Raw genomic sequence first — 18,891 nt, forward strand, 5'->3', positions numbered from 1 at the left:
CTTCAAGGAATCTAGGATTTGGAAGTGTGGGGAGTAGGGGAGGGCATGGTGGAGAATTTCCTCCCCCCCCCCCCCCAGTAAGTAGGTGGTAATACTTTTTCTTTTTTCAAAATAAGAATTGCCAAGTAATAATAATAGGTAGGCTCTGTAAGCAGAGGCACAGTACATTGTTCTCACATCAGTGATCCCTAGAGATGCAAAGTTGGCTATTGATTTAAATGCAGGTGATTGTCTAATGAGAGGCTGATAGAACCTTACTGTAGTTCTCCAAATTGGCCAAACCAAACTTGGCTGGCAGTCCCTGAAATCCTCTTGGGCCACTTTACAGCCAAGCCCTCAGGACTAAATGCCCGGCCCTGAGCTGTGAGCGTGGCCTCCCCACGAAGGGCATCTCCATGAATTCCGTAAGAAAAACGACAGATGCCCAGTAGCAGCCTGATGTGAGCCGACCACCCAGTGGGCATCCAGAAGCAAGCGACGCAGAAAGCCATTGTGTTCCACAGAAAATGAATCTCCTGGGGCACCTGGGTGGCTCGGTGGGTTAAGCATCCGGCTTTGGCTCTCAGGTCATGATCTCACGGTTGGTGGGTTCGAGCCCCACGTCGGGCTCTGTGCTGACAGCTCAGAGCCCGGAGCCTGCTTCGGATTCTGGGTCTCCCCCTCTCTCTGCTCCTCCCCCGCTCACATTCTGTCTCTCAAAAATGAATAAACATTAAGAAAAAAATAAGGAAATTAATCTCCTGAAAGAGCTGGAAAACCAACCGGTGGAGAGACACGTCAATGTAAACGAGAAGCCGAGCGCTCCCGCTGCTCCTGTGCGTTCTGCTGGTGCTTCGGGAGCGGCTTCCCTAACTGCAGACTCGGCCGCTTATCCCGGTTCTCAGCGCAGAGGGAGCAGAGCAGCTTGGTTATGGTTTGTCAACAACAGCGAAGGCCAAAGTCCTCGGATCCGAACGCAAGCGTGCGTTGTCTGCGGGAGTAGAATCCTCCGGGCGTGCATGGCGGGAGTGCGTACACGCACACACGCTTACGTGCGCGGGCACGCGTGCCCACAAAGGGAGAGATGGGGTCGGACCCCTTCCTGGACCCTGCAGGCCGGTGGGCAATGCAGCCACGCTTTTCCTCTACGTTGTGGCGAACCACCTTTCCGTTTTCGACGCGCATCAGAGAATTCCTTGCAAGACACCGGATTAGCCCCCATTTAAAGGCGATATTCCTAAGGTGACATCTCCTGCAGGAGTCGTTTAAATGCGCTGCCAGCATACAACCAAAGGGTTATGTTTTTGGACACTGAACGAAACGGTTTTTCCTCTAAAGAGGTTTGATATAAATCGGGTGGCTAACCGGGCATTATTGATTCTAAATCAATGGGTTTGCACTGTGCGCTGAAACCATCTGTCTGGCAGGTAGTTTTCTAAAATCAACTCGATGCTCCGGCGTCTCCTTGCCCGTAAAGTGTGCAGCGCAGCCCTTGTGTCCTCAGCCCCTCTCAGGCCTCCTCCACCGTCCAGTGGTTTGGTCCAAGTCATTACGTTCTGGGGACACGGCACCCGCCATCAGCACACACACACACGCACACACACACACACACACGTTTGCAATCTTCCCAGATGCAACCTTCGTGAATTCCAAGACGGGAAGAGAGAGAGAGGAAAGGGCCATTCCACTTTTTCTGGGCCACCATCGCCCCCTACCCCACCCTGGATGACCTGAGGGCTGGGAACGGAGGGGGCCTCTGGACTTGCAATTGTGCTGGGAGCCCTGACAGATGAGGGCCCATGAATTTGAGAGACTCGTCCATCCCTGCACATGCGCATATTCAGAGGTAGGGGGGAAAAAAGGTTTTTTTTAAAACGCTGTGCCGTGACTGGCTGGTGGTGCGGTCAACTCATTCTCCACAACCGTTCTGCTCTGTCCCGTCCAACCATGTTATTCCAGCTGAAACTCTTCACACAAGCAGTACACCTGTCCATTTCGTGTTTTCAAAGTGAATTCTTCCTTCAAGTCTGGCCCCCGACCCAACTATCTGTTAGGTGTCTGGATTTGAAGAGTAGGCATTTCAAACTCAGATATAAACGGGAGCTCCTGACGTCAGCCCGTCCCTGCCACCGCACCCCTTCCTCTCCCAGGGCGCCTCGTCTCGGGTAGTGGCACCGGTACAGGTGGGCCCGCGCCCTCGGCTTCCCCTCCGGTCCTGGCCTGTGCTCGGTACGCGGGCCTCCAGTGGTGTTCTGCCTCAGCGTCTCTTGAACGCTCAGAATGCGCCTTCTACGGGCTGTGCGCGATCAGTCGTGGGTTAGAGTCATTTGTGAAGTCATCTGATCTGGTACCACAGACTGAGGGGGCTGGGACAGCAAATGCTGATTTCTCACGGTCCTGGAGCCTGGGAGGCCCAAGATCGAGGCGCCAGCAGATTCAGTGCCTGGTGAGGGCCTGCCTCCCGGTTCACAGATGGCCATCTCGTGGTGTCCCCGGGAGGCAGAGGGGAGAGCCCTCCCCGATCTCTTATAAGGGCCCTAATTTCATTCATGAGGGCTCCACCCTCACGACCGGATCCCCTCCCCAAGGCCTCCCGCCTAACACCATCGCACTGGGACTTAGATTTCAACATAAGAATCTGGGGGGGGGACGCAGACATTCAGACCACAGCATTATCCTTTATTAAACTTCTTAAAACACAGGGAGAGCTTCTGATATCTTCATATGTGCCCCCGATCATCCTGACAAATTATTTAAGGTCCCTGCCAGAGCCACCACGAAATGCTCTTCCAGTTTATAGCTGCCAGTTTATCCCAGCAAAATGTCAGCTCCGAGATCTGGGGGCACACGATGCACAGAAAAGGACAGAAAGCTTCAACAGGGACAGAGTGGGAGGAGTGGAAAGACATTGGGCTTTGGAGCCACACAGACTTGGTTCAAACTCTGTATCTGCCACTAAAGGCAGGTTTCTTTACCATTGAAGAGGAAGCACGCAGAAGCTCGCATCCCCTCTACGTGTTGGGGGCCGTCCCGAATCTGTTCTGCACACTGGGTACCTCCGAGGACCCTGTTTCACTCACCCTCCACAGCCCATCTGGTTTCAGCTCTCAGTGGCCGCAAACTAGCGATTTTACCTTCTTGCGAGAAATTTCACTAGCTTTCCTTCTCAGACACAATCAGTGTACTATATAGTCATGACTGAAAACACAGAGCTCAGGACAAGCAGCAGAGAGGAGAACGTCCCTTCGCACTTTGACAGGCCCCTCCTGCAGGGCCAGTAAAGGCTCCACGTGATGGGCTCCCTCTGGCCAGGGCGGACCGGCTGCACCAGGCCTGTGCGGGGTCCATCTTCAGGGGCACGTAGGTGACGCTTCCCCAGCCTGTTCCCTTTCTCAGTCTACCTGAGGCCGCGCGGGGATCCTCAGGACTGTGGGCATTGGCGAGTAGGTCTGAGGCAGCGGCCAGGCTCCCGGGGCTCGGGGAAGCCTCTGCTGCTTGAGTCAGTGGCGTGGCCATCCGGACACACGGAGGTGCACAGACCACACCCGCGTGTGGCCCTCCTTCGGGCCTGGCGAGCCTGGCGCAGGTCTCGCACAGCCTGTCAGATGCCCTGAACAGCCCAACCGGGCATGGGCAGCGGGACAGAGATGCCCTCGTCCCCACTCGTCCCCACTCTGGATCTGTAATAAGAGATTAGTTCATAAGCTGGTAGGCCTTTCAGCTGTGACCCCTCAAAGGCTCAGCACATCCGGACCAAGCTTCGGGAGGCTTCCTGGGGAAACACCAAAGAAAGGATCCTCACCAAAGAGCCCGTCACGGGCCACCGACCACTGTCCCGCCTCAGAGACACAAGTGCTTCCCGTACTGTCCAGTGCGCCCAGTGCCCAGGACCCCTCACTCCGCACGCCCAGACCGGGCCACCCTTCCAGACAGGGGCACGCCTGGCATCCGTGCCAGCTGGGTCTGGAGCTAAGGCTGGCTGCTCACGTATCCTGGAGATTTGCGGATCTGTACCAGAAAGGACCCAAAAGCACCGTGCGGTCTCCGTAGTACCGTCAACCACCTGCCATCTTTTCCACAGCCGCCCCGCGACAGGCTGAACCTGATCTTTCCACACCATTCTCGACAGCCCCAGCTCCCGGCACCGGGCCCTCCCCAGGGGATCACACGGACGGCTGCTGCCGGCTTCCTTCCACGCTGTGGCATCGCCTTCCTTGGACGACACTCGTTTCCCCCTTATTCTGGAAGGGAAACGGGGCACGGAACGGTTTAAGGCCGCGTCTAAGTTGATGTGGCCAGAGTGGGGGCTCCGACCCGAACCCACAGGCCTGAGTACAGAATGAAGACCTGCCTCCCACACAGGGCTCACGCGTTTGCACCAACACATTTATTTTTATTTTATTAAGCAATAAGCAAACAGACAATGAGATGGGTGGGGAGGACCGAAACTGGCCTTTCCCTGAACTATTTTTACAAACCAAGTAACTAGCGTCCCTTGAAACCACAGCTGCAACTGGCGCGGGGTCTGAGTTCGGGACGTGCAAAATCGATTAGGTAGCGGCCGCTCCTCTCCCCCTTCCCCGGAACACGCTTATGAACTTCAGTGGGGGCGAGTTCCATCTAATACTCCGAAAGCCATTTCTCATTCCATAATTTACCAGAATCATACACGTAACTGCAAGGGGAAATAAACAGACCCCCTCGGCATAAATAAGCCGCGGCGGACTGTTCATCGTGGGGCGCCGGTCGGGCATTAAGGCTAACTGATCTTTTAAACATTTTTTGGAGAACAGCTGTCAGGCTTTCTCCGGCAAGGCCCACAAGGCTTCCGAAGCCGGAAGGCCTAAGTCCTTGCCAGGCAGGGCCCCGAGGAGGCTCCGCGTGAACCAGCACACCTCTTCAAGCGCACGAAGCAGGGACGCGAGCCGTCTTCACTGCCTGCCGCTCTGCACACACGTCACGATATCTGGCAGAAGGCGGTTCCTGTTCTCCTTGGTGACCTGTGGGAGGAAGCAAGACAGAAGGCTTCAGAGTCCCTTCCTTTTCCTCAATCCTCTGACAGGCAGTGCTCTACGGGGAGAGCCTGGGAAGGGGAGGCAGGTTTCGTAAGTCCCGCCCAAGAGAGCTGTGAGGACAGGACACGCGAGGTCGAACGCCACCCCCGCTTCTGCAAAGCGACAACTCAGACAGTGGAAGTGGTTCTAACCACGAGGAGCCGGGAGCTGACCCCCTCACGGGGCTCTGGGTAGATGTCAATGCAGGTGGGACGCAGCCCCCGTGAGACCTGACCTGAACCAGAACCGCCTACGAGGAGCCCACCGAGAGCGGCCGAACCTGAACTCTGGGAAGTCCCAGAGGTCAGTAATCTACTCGTCTCTCTACATGGAAAAGCCTCTCGTCCTCTACATGACGAGGAGCCTCTGACGTCAGTCAACTCCCCATCTGCAGGATGGGGAAGCTAAGTCCGGGGGGTGCAGGGACCACACTGAGCCCTCGGAGGTAGCTGGGGACACATCACAGGCTAGACCTGGATCCCCCACTCCGGCTACATCCTCTGTAATTTGCATCCTTCCACAAAGGAACCGGGAGTTCATTCACACTTTACCCGGTGATCTGTTTTCATTTTCCTTTCCTTTCCTACTGTGGTCCCAATAAGTCCAAGAAAAGCATTTAGACGCCCCTCCCTGGGTGGGGGGTTGGACGGTGGGCGGTCCAACCAGGACGGTGGTAGGGGCAGGGCCACCTCCTCAGCCGTCACCTGTGTGTGCCTTCTGCTCGGCCCCCACACGCACCCACTCAACATCGATGGGGTGGCGACCAGAAACTGAGCAAGGTACCGGGGACACAGAGAGGACTCCGATAGGGACTTGACCTCATGGAGCTGGCAGAGCAGAACAGAGGGACAGACGTGGACAGTGAGCGCACTGGTGGTAAAGGGTCCGGGAGAGAAACTCTGGAGAGGCGCACGGGAGCTGCGGCGGGGCGAGAAAAGACTTCCGTGGGCTGGACTGGACTGAATTTTGACCGGTGGACACGGGAGAAGGTCCCCCAGACAAAGACGCAAGCAAAGAATCGCAGAAAGAGGAAGTGAGTGCATCTGGAGAGCCAGCAGGCTCAGTGCCGGCGGACCCGGAGACCGGACCGCCCACTGCACGAGTCCACACCCGCCCATGTCTAACGGACCACCTGGCACAGAGCAGGCGCTAAATGAACGTGTGATGGAGACGCACGGCGGGCTTCATCCCCGTGGTTCCCCAGCACCCACTCACCCTCCTCGAAGAGCACTGTGACCTTCCTCTGGGAGACATCATCTAGGAAACTGGCTCTCGGCCAACGAGTTCCAGCTGGGCCTGAAGAGCCTCCCGAGAGCCCGAGTCCTGAAAGGATGGAGTCAAGCAGCAAACGGCGAGGCCACCGCCTCTAACACTAAGTCCAAGGACGCGGTGCACTGGTCCTTGCCCTGTTGCTCTGGTCTGTGGTCCCAGGAGGACCATCAGCTCCGCTCCGGCTTGAGGAGAAACTGCCACACAGCCTTGCAAGGCTTTCTGTTGCTGTTTTTGCTTAAATTAGCCAAGTCCCTCTCTGCTGTTTGCATTCAAGGAAGTCTGCTGATGTGAACGGAGAAAAGGGGGAGACAGTGGTGGGAACTGGCAGGCTCATCAGGGGGCTTCGTAACCCCACTGTGCTAGCGGAGAGGGGCCGTTAGATCCCTTCCTCCCCGCTGACTTCACCAGGAACTCCCCTAGGCTCTGCCCTCAGGGTCTGTGACAGTTTACCGTGTGCTTCCGAGGGCAGAATACAAGATTAGGGGCATTCGGGGCTACTTCCCCTAGAAACGTAAGATTTATAACACAGGAGACGTGGAGCTGGGAGAGGAGGGACGCAAAGGAAAGACAGAGGAAAGGAGAGTACAGGAGACGTGGGCGGGGGGGGGGGGAGGAGGAGAGGGAGGGGGAGGAAAGGAAGAGACCACTTGGACCAGAGGGAAAGAATTAACGCCAACTTTGCACGGGTGAGAAAGAAGGGGCAACTCGGGCACTGCTCGTTCCAGGCACCCCTGCCTCAACTATCCCCTGGGTTCTCTAGCCAGCCACCGAAAGGAGCGCACGGTCATGGGCATTTGATCCTCCACTTGTACGGGGGACAGTCCCACTGGTGCTCGGTTGTAAATGCGAGCTGCCGTGAGGAGAGCACGGAGGGTGGGTGGGGGCAGAATCCACATCTGCAGGGAGGCTGGGGCAGGAGCGGAGGCTCCATGCCTACTCCGTAAATCCCCAGGCTTTCGAGAGGGCGCTCGGGAGGGCCTGGGAAGGAAGCCTGAGAAGGTGGGGAGCCCCATGACCCCAGGTGCCGGGTCTGCGTGGAGGCTGGTTAGGCGGCACAGCCAGGGCGGGCAGAGCAGGGGGATCTAACAGGCGTGGGGCTTCAGAGGGAATAAAAAGGAGCGCTTACAGGCCACGCAGGCACAGTTCTGTATGTCTGGGCAATGCCTCACCATCTACTTCGTACGGTCATGATCACGTGGCCACCCTGGTCTCAGGACCCAGCTCGCAAGGCCCCATCTGGTCTCGGTTCAACTTCATGCCGGGCCTCCGGTCGGCGAGCACGCCCCAGCTCCATCGCCCAGGTGTGAGTGAGCCCCCGCCCCACCCGGGCCCTCCGCGGGAGCTGTCGGGGGTAAGGGTGTCACAGCAGGGGCGGAGGCGGTGTGTCCCACACGCTGAGGGCACGCTCCAAGCCTGAGTTCCATAGAGAAAAATAAACACTGGATAAGATTCATTTTGAGAATGTTTTTGTGTTAAAAATGTGACGAACGCAAAAAATGACATTAGTATTTTGCTACCCCCCTTTGATTGCCCTAAGATTGTTTCTGAAAATTCCACAGTAAGAGGTCTATATGAAACTGTCTACAGTGTTCAGTTATTACTGTTACGTTCCTTGCGCGTTGAAGACGGGCTCTCAAATGCGAGAACGAGTAAAAATCATCTGTCAGCCTCAGGGGCCCTCCCCTGCACGCACAATCCTTGTCTTGTATTCAACCACCAGAAGGCTGGCCGCAGAAAGCCCTTACCGAGGAGACAGCACTGGGCGAGCTGAGGGCGAGAAGAGAACGAGCTGAGGAAGAACGCAGGAAGGAAGCCCCTGCACTCTCCACCCCACTGCACTGCAGCCTCAAGAGAAAGGAAGCCAAGTGAGACCTGAGCCCTCTGCCCTGTCCAGTGGCCCTTGATGAAGATCAGACCCTAAGTTCCCTGGGGACAGGGGCATCTCATTCATCCTGTGTCTGGCACATGGTGGGGGTGGGGGGTGCCCAGTAAATGTTTACTGCATTCTGAGCTGAGCAGGGTCTTTGAAACACAGCTGAGCGATAACATAAAGATTGTGAAGACTCTGACCGTCTTAAGCATCCACGTTGCTCTGTGTGTGCTGCCTCCAGGGGCCACGGAAGGGCCTGAGACCGACCAGTCAACAACCTGGACACCCGGACATCAGCGAAGCTGTGTATATTCAGATACAGGAACAGGCAGCAGGGAAAATGCCCCTCACTGCACATACGTTATTTTCCTTGAACCTGTGGGAAAGACCCTGACAAGTTCCTAGTAAGCAACGGATTACAGAAAGAAATTTGACAATGCTTGTTATCGTAAGTTAACACGCATCCAAAGTTATTACTAGCCTGTTTCATGTTGTGTCTTTATGTTACTGAACCTAAAATTAGGATTATTCCTGAATCCAATCCCTTTTGCTCTACTTTTTTCATGAAGGTTAAAGTTTCCAAGCCAAGAATTATTTTCACGTTGTATCAAGTAAGACTTTGCCTGCCTTGAGTTTACAAGATTTCCTTCTGTATTTTCTACCGAGAACTATAGTTTAGTTCTTAAATTTAGGCCTAGGATCCTACTCTGAGTTAATTCTGGTAGATGATGTAAGGGTCCAACTGCCTTCTGTGCATGAGGATGTCCAGTTTTCCACACTGGATGCAGTTTGCTGAAAAACAATTCTTTCCTCATTACGTTGTCTCAGCATGCTTGCTGAAAATGAACTGATCCTCGACGTAAGGATTTATTTCTGGACTTTTAGTTCTATTCTATTGATCTATGTGTCCAGCCTTCGGCCAGGACCGTACTGTCCCGATCACTGAAGGTTGTAGTAAGTTTCAAAATCAGGAAGTAGGAGTCCTCCAACATCGTTCTTTCTCAAGACTGTTTCAGTGGGGTCCTTCCCATCTCCACGTGAATTTCAGGACTGGCTCGTCAACTTCTACAAACACTCTGCCTGACTTTCCACCCAGAGGTTAACAGATATTCTCTCACTCCCGTATCTGCAGGAGTCCACAGACCGGGAGGGCAGCAGCAAATTCCCATTCTCATGTTAGTGAGACTAACATGCTTTATGCCCCGTTTGGTGAAAACACCCACCAAGGAACAAGAAGAGGTCTAAGAATTTCCAAAATGGAAGGAAGTCAGGACCTACTTCCTGTTATTCTTGTGATCTTACAATCCACAAATAAAAATTAAAAGCATAAAAACTGCTTTATGGAAAAAAAGACAAGTGTAAAAGGCTCTGAATTCAGGATAGTGGAATAGATTTTAGTTATAGCAACACTTTATAAAGTAGAAAACCAAATGATTTCTAGGAACCTGAGATTTTTTTTTTTTTAGCAAAATCATCTAAACCACCCCGTCAACAAAGGAAACAGCATTATGCTAACACTCAGGCTTGGAAGTGAGACAGACGGAGCCTTGAACCCTAGCTCTGCAGCCTACTGAGACCTTGGACATGCTATGCAGCCTTGATAAAATAAAGGTTACGTGACACACCCACCGGGGTACTGTGGTGTCTGCACTGGTGGGTCTACAGTAGTGGGCACAGCACCCAAGTCCAGTGCTCAGTGACTGGTGGCCACGTCGGCATCTAAATGAACGTTCCAGGCTCCAGCTGCCTCTTCTGTCCCGTCAGCAAATAACATTCCCAGCGTTTCCATCAAGCAGATATTTCAAAGGAAATCCAAAGAAATATGCTTTCTAAATGCCTCTAAGACAACCAAACTCGTGCATGCACGTGTGCGCGTGTGTATGTGTGTGTGTACATGTGCATGTGTGTGGCAGGAAGTGACGAGCAGGGATAAAATCTTTTCTTCATGTTACTAGAGAACTAGGAAAACAGTGCACACAGCTCTTTCTAGTAATCTTGATCCATGGAGATCTTCCTCTCTTGCCTCTGCAGCATTAATGTAATTACACTCAAATAAGCAACTAGGAAATAAATTAAAAACATTTTTCAGTGGCCATACTTAGAGACCAGTAAACTCTACAAGACATGAAAAAAAAAAAATTTAACCAAACTTCCTAAAGAGAAACCTAACAGGAAGGTGACCATCAATACCCACACCACGACAGAAGCTTCTAAATTACCAAGACCATCCTCCAATGACGGGAGTGTTAGATCTTTTATTATAGTACCGCAAGTCCCTGAGGCTCTGTTCTTCCTCGCCACCCCCCTCCTCAAGTCTGCTCTGTTGGGCAATTTCTATTGTTCTACCTCCAGGTTTACCATTTCTTTCCTCTGTTGTCTCCATTCTGCTGGGGAGTCCCGCCAGAGACTTACCTCATTCAGTTATTTTAGTTCCACAATTTTTATTTGACTCCTCCTTATGTCTCCCATAGCTTTGCTAGACCTTTCCATTTCTTCATCGAGACTTTCTATTTTTCTTGTATTTCAAATGTGTTGGCAATTGATCACGGAAGCGTTTTTGTGACGGCTGCTTTCAAACCTCGGCCCTGCGATTCTAACGTTCACGTCACCTTGCTGTTGGCACGTGTTGATGTTTTCACTCAAGTTGCTTTTCCCGGTTCCTGGCAGCACAAGCGATTTTCAGCTGTGTCTGTGGTGGGTCCCCTGGCTGAGCTTCCTAGCCGGAGTGCCACCTTCTTTCCACCAGTCAGGTCTCCCTACGTTTGTTTTATGTGTGACGTCCAACAGTTTCAGCTACAGCTCACAGGAGGAACAGGGAGAAGCGTGTCTATTCCACCGTATCTAGAACTGGAAGTTTCCAGGTGTTTTTCTGAAAGGCAGTGCTGTTTGCCTGACGCTACTAAGAATAAGTCTAGACGGGGCGCCGGCATGGCTCAGCTCGTTAAGCATCCCACTCTTGATTTCATCTCCAGTCACAACCTCACGGTTGGTGGGTTTGAGCCCTGTGTTGGGCTCTGCACCGACAGTGTGGAGCCTGCGTGGGATTCTCTCTCCCTCCCTCTCTCTCTGCCCTGCCCCCGCTCATGTGTTCTCTCTCCCTCTCTCTCTCAAAATAAATGAATAAACTTAAAAAAAGAAAAGAAAAGAACAAGTCCCTACGATAGGAGGAACGTCAAGGGGCGTACTTTCCCCCATGAGTTCAGTCCCGTCTCCACGGTCCTGACACGCGCAGCTGTTCGCAAGGAGAGGCTGCCCTCCCTACCTTACACAACCTACTGCCTTACCCGGAATGTTCTTCCTTCTTGTCCTTCTTTTCTCCACTTCCTCCCTCAAAACCCCACAAGAACCACTTCCTTCAGGACACCTCTCCCCCCCCACCTTCTGCTCACAGAATTCTCTCCCTTCTCTGCTTCCAGATCTTGACGGTCACATCATCTATCTTTCTTGAGGGAAGGGGACATGCTTCACGTGTGCTGTCGGACTAAGTGCTGGACACAGAGGCTGCTCTCAAACACGGATTCGGAGAACCCTACTGCGTGTCAGAAACAGAAAGGATGCCAGAAATATCTAATCCAAGCCCTAAGTTTGCACATATGGAAAATGAGATTTCTCATATAAAACGGGAACAGAAAGATCACACAAGCCCCAAAGGAACACATGAAAGAGAAGAATAACGGGGTACATAAGCCCCTATCTCTCGCATAATTAACCAAAAGCTAATCATTTTATTTTCACATCATTAGGAGCAATGATCACTTTGCCCAGAGAATAATTTCCAGTTTTAGAGAAGATGTGGTATTATTTTAAGACACGATGTTCTCCTCTGGACATCAGGGCCAACTCCCCTGATCTCACTCACAGCTCGTAGACCGTGCTGGTCTGCAGACGGCCAGTCTCTGGACCCGCCACTCCCCACCTCCCGCCTGGAAGCCGCCTGGCCTGAGAACCACTCGTCTTTCGTCATCTCTCACTGTTCACTGCCTCTATTTCCACAGGAACTTTAGAAACACAACCACGAACTCACTTGGAGGCCACGTAAAGTAAGAGACAGAGAGAAAGAACAGCACGAAACTGAAGACGAGGGCCCCAACTTCACAGATGTCGCCGAGCACGTGGCCTCGCGGGGCCGTCCGCTCACCCGTGAGCTCCTCCGAGAGGCTCCCTGGCTGGACCCATCTCCCCAGCCACCTCCAGCCCAACGACCGCGCCGCCCTGCCTATCTTCTCCACACTTAGCAACATCCGCGTGGCCGAGCTGTGTGCCCGCGCTGCTGCGGTCCGGCCCCCGCCTCAGCAAGTCCACTCCGGGGGGCGGGGACGTGGTCTTGTTCAGCATCGCAACCTCGCTCACGGTGGAACCCGGTCGACACTTACTAAATGAAGGAAAGGAGCAAGGACTGCACCAAGTTTTCCAAGTCTGGCTGCTCTGACCCTGACATGGGTCTCCTGCCACCACAGTACCCCTGGAGACTGTGGTGACGGCACGCGGACGGCCCAATAGGACCGGCGGGGCACGGCGGAGGCACGGCAGCCAGCGACATCCGGCGCTCGTGGTACCTGGCAGCCGGAGCTCACCTCCCGCTCTGGCTGGTGGGGCGGCCCTGCCAGCCTCCTTGTTCCGGGGCCCTCGCGGGGCCTGGGTTGAAACGGGGGGTGGGGGTGGGGAGAGCAGGGGTGGGGAGAGCAGGTATGGGCAGAGCCCGGCGGAGACGCGGCTCTCGCCGACACAAAGGTGGCACGGCGCAAGACAGCATCTAAGGACACAGACAAAGGGCTGTCAGAGGCCCGTACGTCGGCTCCGACATCGCCACGGGATAGTGTGACAGCACCGGTCCTCCCTCCCACGTGCCGCACCGCAGAACCCCGACAGCCCCCCAGTAGCCCCCCGGGAGCCTGTCAGGGCAGACTCTGCAGGCGTGCTGTCCGTGTGGCCAAAGGGACCGAAGAAACGAATCTTTCATTTGCTTGAAACATAAACAGTGACAGGCGGCTGATGGCCAGTGCACTGGCCAGCGCAGAGAGCGCATTTCCGTCATCGCGGAAACTCCTGGTGCACAGCGCTGCTCTGTGGCAGACGGAGGCCACAGGGACATGTGTCCTTTCATCCGTGACACGTATGACTTAAGTTCTGTAAGTTCCTAGAAAATCAGACTCACCTGGATCTAGCCTAAGGCGGGGGGGGGGGGTGGGGGTGGGGGTGGAGAGATGGTCTTTCAGAGCAAAGGCACACCTCAGAGCCACCCCGCTGAGGTCACCCACTCCACTGTCACAGAGGCAGGGACCGGTTGTACTCACACTGAACACCTGAACGTCGTTCCTGTTTCTTATCTCTTCCACGAGGGCCAGCGGCTTCCCTTTAGGCACCGGGATTGTGCCCAGGACGACGGTCCCCGGCGTGGACAGCGTCTGGCGGACAGCCTGGATGAAAGGCTGACTGAAGAGCTCCATTTTCCCAATCTCATCGATGACACACACTCTCTGCCCTGGGCCGCTGCCGGGACCTGCCTGAAGACAACAAAGACGCCAGGGTCACCTGAGGCAAAGGGCCCAGGGGTCCCGCTCCCCAGCCACTCACCGGCTAAGCCATCCCAGGGCGAGTCAGTTAAGCTCCGGAAGGCAGAAGATCGTCTCCACGGGACACTTAACTGGCAAACGGATCTGGAAGAGCTCCCTTGGAAACCGCAGCAACCAGAAAATTCAGTTCCCTAAGCCACCCAGGTTCCTGGCAATTTTCTCTCTTCTAGAATGGTTCCAATAATAACCAAGCTCTGTATTTATATCCACCCAGGAAAGAAGCAGCACCCACATGCCTCAGGTTTAAACGAAATGAGACAGCAAGTCTGGGAGCCCTTATTAATAATACTGGCCTCTTTTTTTCGGTTTTGAGCTGTGTGAGATTCCCCGTCTACTGGGAGGAGGAAACCGCTGCAGGCAGAGGCCGGTGTGTATCATAATCTGCACTATAAGGGGCGGTGGAAAGAAGGGAAAGTTAAAAGGAAAGGAGTCTTGCTTAAAAGAAAAAAGTGAGCAGGGCTGTGCCCTTTAAACCTCAGATTCCCTTCCTAACGACTTCACTGCGTTCCTTCCTTGAAAGCCCCTCTCGGAACAGGTGTGGTGGCCAGCCTCCACGGGCCCTACTGCCTCCCAGCTCCTGGGACTCCCCCCCGTGTCCAGTCCTCCGCCACAGGGTTCCAGCGTTCGTCCCCGCGACCATCCCTGAGACGAGGCAGAACACACTGCTTCTACCGTGGTCTCAATCTCTCTCTCTCTGGGATGGCTCGCTGCCGTCTTGTGAGCACACTCAGGCAGCTGATGGCCAAGTCCAAGTGGGAAGGAACCGGGGTCTCGCTGCAACCCTGAGAGTGAGCTGGGGGGCGAATCCTCCCCAGTCAAGCGGCAGATGACTGCAACCTCATGACAGACGGGAGCCCGGACCTCCCGGCTGAGCCATTCCTGGATTCCTGACCCAGAAAAACTGTGTGAGATGATGTCCGTGGTGTTAAACCCCAAAATTCTGGGGTAACTTGTTACACAGCAACACTAATGATCACTGATAATGATCACTCATAAACATGTCCTCTCTGGAAAGCCTTCCCAGAGAAAGCTATGAACAGTCCTTCCATAGCGGGGACACAACACAACACAGATTAGCACTTGAGTGAATGCTGAGTGACAAATACGTTTTATGTATCTTGGTATAAATGATTATTTTCCTCTATGCAAAGCTGATCTACAAAGTACTTTTCACTATAGTTCTTAGACTCCTTAAATAATGACGTCAATACGTTCTCAGAACGCGGGGCTGAGTTAAACTAGATTTAGCTCAACTGCCAACCCTGAAGCCAGAGTACAGTGCGGTCGGTGGCGGGGGGGGGGGGGGGGGGGGGGGGGGGGGCAGTGGTCCCCACGAGAGACGGGACTGGGGGAAGATCCCGAAGCCTGCATGGTACACAGAGGACGGTGGAATCTATCCAACAGATGAGAGGTTCCAGCCAGGGAGGACCACAGGTTGTGCCCAAAAGGCCGATAACCACGTGGAACCTGGAAGACAAGTTAGGCATCTTCTGGAATAGACGACCTGAGATTTGGGGTCTAAACCTAGGCAGTTATTGAAGGCAAGCATTAGGGAAGTGGTTTTCAAACTTTCATGTAAGTGGTACTTTTATTCTTTTCTGACTTAATATCACATACATATTTTCCCACTCAGTTTATTAGCAGGAAGACCAGGAAGGGGCACATCCAAGAGAGGGTCTGTATCCTTAAACTCCTGTGTTTTTAAGGCATTTCATTTTTTACCTCTCAATTGCACCCACTTGTGTGTGCGTGCGTGTGTGCGTGTGTGTGTGTCTGTGCACGCGCACCTGTTTCCCGCTCTTAGAGGCAGGGACGAGGCCCCATGCATCTTTTTCTTTCCCATGGAACTGAATGATGCAAAGTTGAGCTGAGGCAGCTAATGTTGCCCTCCAGCGACGGGGTGAGGGCATCTGTGGAATCAATCGCTAATTTCCAAATTTCTCCTTCAAAAACGAATGCCCAATTTGGGAGACATTTTAAAAGCTGGCAGCTACCTTCTCATTAGCATAAAAACAGACACCCCACAAGGGCAAGCCGTCCCAACGGCCTGACTCTTACCAAGGAGTATTTGGGGCATTCTGCTGCCTCCAGAGACCAGGAATAATTGCAGAGGTCATCCTTCCACAGGCATCTAGAAGCCCAACAGGGTGCTATCTGGCCCATCAAAATGAGAGTTTGAAAGCAATCAATTCAGAGAAAGAGAAACAATAAGATGAGTGTGCCCGTGTACATGTACATATGCAGGCAGCACGTACATATGCACGTGGGCACGTACGTGAATATACGAGTAGGTATAAACATAAAGCACGAGGCTCTCCAACCACCTTTCCTCAGATTCCCTACAACGTTCACCAACGGGAGCTCACCGGCATTATTTAAGCTTCCGCGCAAAGATATCTGGACACACATGCATACGCTATGTTGCACCAACCGGAAATGTTCGTTTTCAAACCTCAGTTTACAGGAAATCCTTATTCTGTCTAGAATTAGGGACTTTTATCACCCAGAAACTGTAAGAATCTCGAAAATAAGTCTGGGATTTTTGACAAAAAAATGCTAAGTTATTCATGTTCATTTGAGAGATATTAGAAACTCAGAAGCCTGTAAACACCGTTTTTTCTAAATAACGTGAACATCTAGTCAAGCCTGTGATAAAGGAAGCACTATCATATTCACGATTGTTTTTTTATATAAACTCAAGCAACTTTAGAGGGAAATAAGAACAAACCAGTGAGCACACATTATCCTGTTCACACTGTAATAAAACCCTGCCGGCACCAGGGCCCGGGTCTGAAAACTACCAGGAGCCTCCCCAGCACTCCCCAGTGCGGCTGCGAAAGTGATAATGGGCCCCTGGAGCATCACCTCTGAAGGTGTGCAGTAAGGAGCTCACGAAGAACTTCCGGCGGCTTCGCACCTGGCGTCTTTTTTCTTCCCACACCTTCTCTCCACACAGGACGTAAGAGGCAGCAGGACTGTGGACGCTACCCAGCAGCCCCTGCACCACTCACCACTCCCCTCCCCCCCCCAACTCACCACCCCTCTCCCCGCTCCCCACCCCTCTTCCCGGGGCCACTTACCACCCCTCTCCCCACACTCACCACCCCTCTCCACCCCCCCTACTTACCACCCCTCTCCCCACACTCACCACCCCTATCGCGGGCCTACGTTTCAGATGACTGTATATTTTCACTGTCACAAAGAGGTAGAAACACTTGTTTGTGCGAGGCATATTTCAGTTCTTGGGGTGTTCTGAGAGAAAGGATATTTCCTTGGGACAGAGTCGTAATATTGACCAGCCAGTGGTAAGGGAAGCCATGAAGAATTTTATAACTTGGCTTACACTCAGCTAGTTTGCTTTCTGGAAAGATTAAATTAGTTTGGAGCAACAAGATATCTGTGTACCAGCTACGCCAGAGACCTAAAAATTGTGTGACTTTTTTCAGTTTCTTGTTTAATCTTTAAAAGCACTTTTAAGAACACAAATGAAAACGTAAACCTACATAAAATAGGCAATTCCATTTAACCAGAGTACTATATTGAAAAAAAGTGAATTTGTCTTACTGTGAATGCTTTACTTCATAAGTATTTCTGGGGGTATGAACTTATTATTTTCTTTACTATCAGACCCCCAGCCTGGCCTCTGAGCTGGCCTGTCTGGGACCACGAGTATCAAAGTCGCGGGAGGGAACTGGGGAGCGCGTGGCAGTCGTCAGGGGCAGAATGACGACCCTGAGCCCCCCAAACAGCCACGGTCCCGGGAAGCCAGAGAGGCAAATGGTGGGAACAGTGGCCACAGCCAAGCCAGCCCACGGCTTAAGTTATCAGCTAAAAGTGAAGGGCTCCGACTAGACTTTTATGTGTGCTTATTCTGCGCCTAAAGTTTCAAAATCCCTTAGCAGTCTCGTGGCACTCGACCGTGTGTCCCCAGGGAGGAAATCACAGGCTGGCGGCCAGGACAAGATGTCTAGACTGCCTGACGTGCCCTGCAGCCCAGCCCTTCTCTACTGGGGCGTGCCCTGGGCGGGAGCTGTCCCTGCCCTGGTGCCAGACGTTCCCACCCCAGGGCCCAGGGCTCCAAGCTCCTCCAGGGTGTCCTAACTGGCCTCTCTGGGGCTCGCCCACTCGAGCACCTGTCTGCAGAGCACCAGACCGGCGCCCTCAGGATCTTCCACCATCCTGGGCCTGAAACAGCATCTGCCGGCTGACAGCCAGCCCAGTGGATCGGGAACCCGCTACGCCTCGTGATCCCAGCGCCTCGGGACCAGCCTGGGCATCTGAGCTGGTGGGTGTCCGTGACAGATTTCCAGCTGGCTCCGGCCCCGGGGCCCTGGCACGCACAAATCAGACTGCCGAGGTGAGGCCCTTCCCCAGGTTCTGCCTCCCATCACCCCACTCGCCTTCTCACCAGAAACAATCAGAACTATCCCTACGTCTGCCCCTCCTAGCGGCCCGGGACTAACACACTTTACAGGGAACTCCGCGTTCAGTCCTAGAAACTTCGTGTAGCAGGTCTCTGCAGCCCTGTTTTAGGATGAGGAACAGTGAGACAAAGTCACTGGGCTCCCAAGTGAGAGCCGGGTGTCAACCCCAAGACCACCTGATGCCAAAGCTCCCCTCCATACCCCACGTGCAATACCACCCGCACGTCTTCTCAGTGTGAATAAGGAAAGAAATCGAAGAAAGGAACCAAAGGAAATGGAAGGAAAGAACGGAAGGAATCCATCTAACTGTAAGGAAAATACTTTTGCCTCCAACGAGAACCAAGGGCACTGTACTTTCTAGGGGCTACAGAGGCAGAGCCCCAGACCCGTTTTGGGAGTAATCATTACTCTCAATTACTCCAAAAGAACGACACACTCAGGGTCTCAGAACAAGTAACACCACCAACAGCCTTTTATCCAGGATACAGAGTGGCCTGCTTTGGCAGGCGGTTAAGAGGTGACCTGCAGGGGAAGGGCCCTCCGCCCTCCACCTCTCTCCCTCGCACTCAGCGAGAGAGGACCAGGTCCCCCCACGTGCTAACTCCTGCCGCTTCCTTATCAGCTGTGTTTCTACTAACTACGTTTTTAAAAACTCCTCTTGCTTAGTAAAATCCTCAGTCAATATTTAAATTTGATTCAAGCTTAGGATTGATTGATTG

The 18,891-nt window shown here is 53.3% G+C and overlaps 1 protein-coding gene across 1 annotated transcript in view; it reads right to left on the bottom strand.

Moving 5' to 3' along the window:
* Positions 1 to 4,344: 4,344 nt before the first annotated feature.
* The window catches only part of NTPCR (nucleoside-triphosphatase, cancer-related), a 31,885-nt gene continuing 17,338 nt past the window's right edge, over positions 4,345 to 18,891 (bottom strand). Inside the window, exons 4-5 of the mRNA XM_042908607.1 lie at positions 13,470 to 13,679; positions 4,345 to 4,979 (exon numbers count right to left, since the gene is read on the bottom strand). Of these exons, the coding sequence (XP_042764541.1) occupies positions 4,911 to 4,979; positions 13,470 to 13,679 (279 nt within the window). The 3' untranslated portion in view covers positions 4,345 to 4,910. The remainder of the gene's footprint in view (positions 4,980 to 13,469; positions 13,680 to 18,891) is intronic.

This window comes from Panthera leo, chromosome D2, assembly GCF_018350215.1.
Source record: "Panthera leo isolate Ple1 chromosome D2, P.leo_Ple1_pat1.1, whole genome shotgun sequence".
Taxonomy (NCBI): domain Eukaryota; kingdom Metazoa; phylum Chordata; class Mammalia; order Carnivora; family Felidae; genus Panthera; species Panthera leo.